We start from the raw sequence: 8,049 nt of genomic DNA, 5'->3' as shown, positions 1-8,049 counted from the left end.
TTAATGTAGATATGTCCTTATTATTATAGTAAACAACATGTGAGTTAGCTTTTAATCTACATGTCGATTATCAATTTAAGAGACATTGATTATGATATAAAAATATAAAGTTGTTTGACCAACAGTATAGAGTCTGGTCAGACTGCATAAATGTGCACACTAGCCTGGCTCTAGTAGGATGGCAAGGGATAATCACTTACAGCAGATTGAGGGTTTAGGTTAAGATTAATGATGGGGAAAAAATCATATATGCTTGCTACAAAATGATTGAATTGAAGCCAGTTCATATCAGTTATGATGTTTGTGTTTGTAACATTTTACATTTTTATCAACCTAGTACTAATATACATTTATTGTACTTTGTATATAATAACTTATTTGACTGTGTATAATAATATCAATGTCATAAATAGTCCTAACATTCTGTTCTCTTGTATTGTAACTTAAATAAGAGATTCCAATTTGAAACTGTAACTCTGTTATTTATAGCACATCATGGCAAGGTCTTTAAATCTACTTAGATCTTAAATCCTTACAGGTAAATGTAGTACATGTATGTATTTATAAAAGATGTTAGCTATATGATGTATGGTTACTTTGAAATGTTCAGTAAAATTGTTCACTTGTTTGTTAATTGGTACGATTTTCAAGTTGAAAACAGTTATTATAATAAGAACATCATATGTAATAACTATACATATATAACTTAAGTTTAATATTTGTATACATAAAGTATGCTCATCTTAAAATGTACATTGAACTTTATTGAATGAAAAACAACTCATTTTTGGTTCAGCAATTTAAGATACTGTCCTGACATTGGAAGGTCTTTGAAATGTTTATAATTATCCTAAAAAAAACTTTCTGTAAGTCTTGACATAGGGAAAAACCTTTAAAAAGCAGACCCTGGTGAAATCTATTAACTGGTATTCTGCCTGTACCATTATATTTGTGTTTTTAAATCAGATTTTTTTGTAGTGTGGAGAAACAGACAGAATGACATTGTCTGTATTTAGAATTGTTTTCATCACATTGATGAACATTTGAATTTTTTCACCTTTAATATCGAAGCGGGACACCTTCAAGTTAATGTTTATTGTTATGAAAATACAGAACTTGTATTAATCTATAACGATTACATACCTTAATCTAGCCAAATGCACTTACTGTCCTCCGTAATTATATATTTAAAGCCTGTGTAATTGTAATAGTTGATGACTGCATACTTGGGGTGTTTTTATTGTTTGTGGTTATGATATAGTAGGTTAATGTTTTGAAAGTCTTTCAAAGAGCTATGATTGTTTTGTATGTTGTAACATTGATTCATTTTGTTGATTTATACACATCCTGATGATTGTACAATAAAAAAAAATGGCAACAAAAATCCAACGTTTCATGTTATATTTGTTCTATATAGGTTGTTTTACATGTTCAAGACTCCCAATAGAACAGAATTTTCAGCATGTACCGTCTGACTAGGTCTAAATTTGATGCATTTACTAAGCATGTCAATATTATCATTATCCGTATAATTCAGTTACTTAAAAGGACATTTTTAAATGACATTTTTAATCAATATGTTACAACAATTTAAGTAGACCTTCTTGCAAAGTCTAGGACCCCAGCAGGTGTTTGACTCAATAAAAGATAGATAGAATTTAAACTGTTATTTTGATGAATTACCACCTATACATTACATGATGAATGGAATGGTAATTTATAATACTGGATATCAGTCAAGGTTTTATAGTGAATGTTCTGTGATAACTATTATAGTATATGCATTTGAAAGAAAAAAAATGTTGACGTCAGTCACATTGACAATTTACAATATACCTTTAAAAGATATAAAGGTATATCTAATGACATATTTTTATAACAATTATTATTGGTAAAATTATGTTATTTTTATAACTTTTAGGTAAATTCTCGTAGGACTTGTAACATAGGATGTTTTCTTATAGAACTTATCTTGGTCTTCACTTGTTACATCATAGAACAAACCACCATTAGTAGGCTATACGTAACGTAATTGCTACAATACTTAATGTAATGTAACATGTCCCACTGTTCCTTTTCATGCCTTTGTTAGACATATTTACTTGTATATTATGTTAAATTATTTAAAAAGCAAGATGAAAGTGCAAAAGATTTTATTTTACATGTATTAGTAAAACATCAACAATATTCAACAAAAGAATGGCAAAATGTTATAAAAAAAAAATAACATTTCATCATGCTTTGGTGAAAAATATTTACAAGTAAAAAGTATATAAATGATATGTATTTTAAAAAGCATTGTAAATCTATACTGTTAGTTGACCTTGCAATCTGATTGTAATATCACAATTATTTTTATAGTAAGAATAAACAGGGAAATTGATATGAATAAAGGAATTGAGATATAAAATGCATATGATCACAAATTTAAAACAATAAAACTTCATAAAAAATATATTTGAAATGTAAATAGATACAGTTTTGTGGGGTATAAAGTACATGACAGTATGTGAAATACCTTAGAAAAATGTCTCCAGGTGATGAAAAATAAAGTAAATATAATGTGCTGTCGTTGGACTGAACCACTTTGTTTTGTTTTAGAGATGAGGAAGAATGACTTTTTTATAAGGCTTAACAACTTAGCATCACAAGGTGAGAGAAACAATATCAAACATTTAAAACAATATCACAACAAATCTTGATGATGCCAGGATATTCTGTAATGGAACACTTTTATTTTTACAAATAGTCGAGGCAAAACTAAAATGTAATCAACAATGTTTTGTTTTACGTCCACTGTTTGAATATTTCTTCATCCTTTTTACTGTCAAACTTGGGAACAAAAGAAATTTGGATAATCTCAGTAAATCCCTCCGCTTTTGTTGGAGCTTCAAAGTTTTTCTTATAAACATTGTAGCCTACATCTGGAATCCGTCGAACACCGCCTTTTGTCTGGTTTTGCCGGACATAATTGAGATGATGGGCAAGGTCAATGGGAGTGTCCATCACAAAACACCGACAGAGTACACCTGAAATATGTTTAAATGTTTTTTTCCTCAGGCATAATTTATAATAACATATAATATTATAAGTTTCTCATATGGTATCACACTGTTATACGGCAGTAATACCACTTAAAAGCATACACATGTACATTATTCATGGGTCTGTATTATTTAAACAATTTGCCATTACCTGATAATGACCTGATTTATTATAATACATAGCTTAACTACTGGTGATAAATTTTAATCTATATAAAGAGAAATGCAATAGAAAACAGATATAAACTGTAATTTGCCAACAGGTGTTAAATAGAACACGCATTATTATGATATGGTTATCATTTGAAAAAAAGAGACCGCCTCCGTGGTCGAGGGGTTAGAGTCGATGACTTCTAATCCAGTCACCTCTCTGGCGTGGGTTCGATCCCCGGGAGATGCTTTGGTAGTTTAGCGCGGAGGAAGGTAGTCTAGTACTGGTGTAACTCTCCAGGAACGATGGTTAGGAAACTACCCGCCTATATGACTGAAATACTGTTGAAAAAGGCGTAAAATGAAACAAACAAACAAAATTTGAAAAAAAGATGAAATAAATTACCACTTTTCTTGGCACAATCGATGAATTCTTTCCTAGCTGCCTGTGTAGGGTTAGTATTGTCGGCAACAACACTCTTCCCTGTCTTCAGAGCCTCAGTAGCTGCCTGTAACCATAGTAACAAAAAGATAAAATCTAACGAAAGCAAATGATTGTAAATAGAGAATACTGAAAACAATCATCAGAATAAAGTTACTTTACTTTGGCACTGTACTGTAATCATTCCATATTTTTTATACCACAAATATACAGAAATATGTACCTTCACACATTTCTGCATGGTTCCCATGGTGTCTCTGTTGACAGCTATATAACCATGAGGTTCAAAATAACGTTTTCTGAATGTACTCTTTCCTGTTGCTGGTGCTCCTACCATAATTACCATCTCTGGTGACTGTAAAATAAAGTCATTACAAGATCAATGTCTGGTTTTATTAATGAAATCGTTAATCCTTATATACTCCCTAATTTTAAATATCACCATAAACTGAATTGGCAGTAGTTTATAAAGTGACTGTATAGATTTTTTTTTACTAAAATAGCATGTTTTCCTAAGGTGTTTAGTGTACATATATTATATCTTATGTTATATGAATGCATAGATGAGATGGACATTTAGCATATGTAGTACAACTAAAGCTTCTACAAAAATTTTCTTCCACATATTAAGTTCAAAAACGTCACATATCGTCTCTGTGTGTACTCAAAAGAGACATTTTAGCAATTATCACAGTATTTTCTATATCAAATTTTAGCATAATACATTGTTTATTGTAAATGATCATCTAGTCATCTCTTCAACCTGAAGCTTATTAACAGTGGTTATGAACAGGAGGTGACATACCTATATTTGTATAAAACTTGGTATTTATTTTACTTACTTTACTGTGGTATTCTTTACTTGCTACATCTGCCTTTTTCAAGACAGTGTTTGGATCAACTGACTGCCATGCAAATTTCGCTGGATCCTCTCCAAGGAAAAATTCTTCAGGGGTTTGAAACTCTGAAAATATATATTTTTGTTCTTTGTGTAACATAACATTTACATAGGGGATGTTGGGTTTTCTTGAATATCTAAATTACGTATGTCAAATATCTGGCTATAAAAGTTCTAATTTGAAATACTGTATTGAGGTATAGAGGGCATTTTCTGCCATTGAAATTAAAGATAGCAACTGAACAGTTTTTAACTAGTTTGTCTGCGTAACAGCACATACTTCTCCAAAAACAGTACAACTACATAAAGCATCTATAAAACTTACTAACTCCAAGGTTGGCAGCAAACTTTCTGTCACTACAAGAAAAATCTTTTGGTTTTCCTGGTGCCCACTCCTTGGCTCTCCCAGCAGCATCTCCAACATACAAACATTTAGTCCTATCAACCTGAAAATGACGTTAAATAATTGAGCCGCGTCACGACAAAGCCAACATAATGTGTTTGCGACAAGCGCAGTCTGATCAGGATTCATCCTGTTCGCTATCAGTTTCTCAACTTGTAATAGAGTTGGTAAGCGAACAGTATGGATCTGATCAGACTGCGCGGGCGCAGGCTGGTCTGGATCTATGCCGGTCGCAAACCCATTATGCTGGTTTTGTCATGACGCGGCTCATATATGGTTTTCAAAAATCCGGAATATGAAAACATGTCATATGGTGTCAGTTTTTACGAGTTTCAAATTGTTTCGGAATTGTATAATGACACCTTAATAAACTATAGGATTTCAGTGACATAGAGCACTTTAACTAATGACATTTTAAGGCATATAGTTCAGACAATGCTGCAGCAATTCGTATATCATGTGTACATGTTGGAGGGAATTTTTTAGAGCTTTATTGATTTTAGGTACCTTTACTCCTTGGTTACATTTTGTCTCCCAGTATTCCCACATCAAAGTACTTGGTTTTCTGTAATGATTCTCCCCGGTGCATACGAACGCCTGAAAAAAAGGCGGGAAATTATCTTTAATACCAGTTTTTGTTTACTTTTATTTCTATACAATGAGGAAGGGTACACATTTTCTTTAAAATCAGCTAAAAATGAAGCTATGGGTTTAAGATAACTCATCAGGTTTCTTTTGTAAAGATATGGAAAGATAAACGCACTATTTTCAAGAACGTTTATATGAGTCGCACGAGTGAAATTAAGAAATTTATGATTTAGTTATCAAGTTTTCTTCCCATTCGGAAGATTTAGCGAGACCCTGTTTGAATAAATTCGATCTAGTATTATAATAGCATATCGAATATAATCTCTATATACATTAATCTTTATGAAATAGAACGACCCGGAGAAACCGGTATGTAGTACATTTACGTCTACTTTTTAATTCATACCAATATTTTTCTTTATAAAAAAAACCACCGTCATGTTTTAATCAATAATTATAAGCAGGCAGGGTTATATATTTTATATGACTGAAATATGTAAGTAGACTTACTAAAACTGGTATATCTAACTCTTTGATAATAGCTTCAATTTTCCGCTGAAGTTCTTCTGGTTGGACTTTAAGTTTTTCTATTCCCGCTTGATTAGTAAAGAAAATCACCCTATATCCATCTTTATGAAGCTCTCTTATTTTATCTGGAACACTTTCATCCCACCATTCCCAGTCTGACGCCCCTGAAGATAATCATATAAAATGAATTAATAACAATAATGTCAGCACTATTATTTTATTGATTGGAATGCTAGAAAATATAACAATATTAATTATTATGATATTGCAATATAAAGACGCTTCTACGAATGTACATGTCCGTATAGTGTAAATATGGTACACAACATGTATTTATTTACTTGTGTACCTACTAATATAGTAATACATAAATAGAGATTCATTTTGCCACGCCCCTTTCTCAACATCTAAACGATTATTTAATACCTGTTGCGAATTTTCTCCCACTAGCAGTTTTAATCACAGTGAAATCGATATCGAAACCTGCGGCTTTCTGACTTCCCGGTAATGTTGGGGATGTAAGCGTTAACAGTGGACATACATTTTTCACAACTTCTCCATGATAATCCCACCTTAAACTGTCACTTAAATCCGTCTCCCCTTTAGCTCTTTTAGCTTTAACTTCTGCTTGTTCTGCAGCTTTACGCTTTAACCCTGCACGCCTAGCACTCATGTTTAGAACTGCTGATGTTCTCTTTATTTTCTTCTTTATTTATACACCTGATGCAGGTAAACCGGAAGTGATAATGTTTATATATATAAATCGAGCTAGACATGTTTAAACAGGTAAAACTGTACAGGTAGTCACCGATATAGTATCGATTTTCTACCGAGACATTCCGAAACTTTACGAAAGATAACGATACTTCTCTATACTATGGTGGCTATAGGGGCACTTTCAAATATTAATAAAATTCTTACAAAATGTTTCTGAAAAACAGAATGTTGATAGAGTTCTCAGGTGATTTAGTATATATATATACATAAATTCTAGAACAAAATATTATATATATGATGGATAATAATATTTTGTTCTAGAATTTATTATCTGCTATTTAAATATATGTTATATCCATAGATGATGCTTTCTTTTTAGTTATATCTACTATCAGCATAATTATTTATTGTATACCATTTATTGTATTCCAATGTAGGCTAATTCACTTTAAATAAGTGATAATTTCTACACCTTTTATATGAATGCTAATGTAGGTTTAGAAGTAAAATATGTATATGTTTTAAATATTCTTCTATAAACCTCATATTTACAAACAAAATAAAGTGTACAGACATGCATTTGCAATGTTTCACATAAAAATGTTCATACAATAATCTACCAGTACGTATTATTTTACATAAGTTCATGGTACGTTGGTTTATGTAGTTACATGTATGTTAATGGTATGTTTGATGGTTTTAAATAAAAGAATTTCTAAAGGGAAAAAATAAATCTTTTTTTTTGCTTACTTTTATCTCCCTACCAGTTTATCATTTTCAAATGATTTTAGCATTTCTTGCCAGTCATGTTCATAATATGAGGGAAATTATGACTACCTGCTCTTGAGTGTCTGTCAAACTTTAGCATGTGTGTAACGTATGCCTTACTATTGAACTCAACAGTTAGCTACAAGAAAGCGGGAAAAATAGTCAAAAGATCGACGACTTTGTACCTAATGTCTCGATACTGTTGGAAGCGATATAATGCGGAACTTATCTCAGACGTTTTATGTAAAATTGACAACGAGAAGAAGATGATTTTGAAACAAATTAAAAAAAAAAAAAAAAACGAACAGGAAAATGAACAATAGCGTCTGCTAAGCGGAACATTGCTGTCAATAACTATAAACTTAAGCAGGCTATTTGGGAGTCTCAACAAGAACATAACAAGTTTATTGATAAGGTGGAAAGTTTGCTTACTCTGGAAGTAAACCGGGTAGAAGAAGAGACTGAATGCGTTATTGCAGGAAAGACAAAGGTATTTGCACACTTTGACAAT

General features: G+C 31.5%; 1 protein-coding gene across 1 annotated transcript; it reads right to left on the bottom strand.

The window, feature by feature from the left end:
* Positions 1–2,136: 2,136 nt before the first annotated feature.
* LOC132734729 (bifunctional polynucleotide phosphatase/kinase-like) lies at positions 2,137–6,792 on the bottom strand. Its single transcript, XM_060721572.1, has 8 exons — positions 6,480–6,792; positions 6,036–6,217; positions 5,445–5,534; positions 4,860–4,980; positions 4,479–4,600; positions 3,860–3,991; positions 3,601–3,703; positions 2,137–3,029 (listed from the first exon to the last, which is right to left on the bottom strand). Exons 1-8 carry the CDS (start codon positions 6,724–6,726, stop codon positions 2,788–2,790), a joined length of 1,239 nt encoding a protein of 412 aa, XP_060577555.1. The 5' UTR covers positions 6,727–6,792; the 3' UTR covers positions 2,137–2,787.
* Between the last annotated feature and the right edge of the window lie 1,257 nt (positions 6,793–8,049).

This window comes from Ruditapes philippinarum, unplaced genomic scaffold (genome assembly GCF_026571515.1).
Source record: "Ruditapes philippinarum isolate M1 unplaced genomic scaffold, ASM2657151v2 ctg465_1_1_1_1, whole genome shotgun sequence".
In the NCBI taxonomy this organism is placed as follows: Eukaryota; Metazoa; Mollusca; class Bivalvia; order Venerida; family Veneridae; genus Ruditapes; species Ruditapes philippinarum.
Note: the sequence above shows the minus strand (reverse complement) of the source record. Positions and strands in the feature narration are given on the sequence as shown.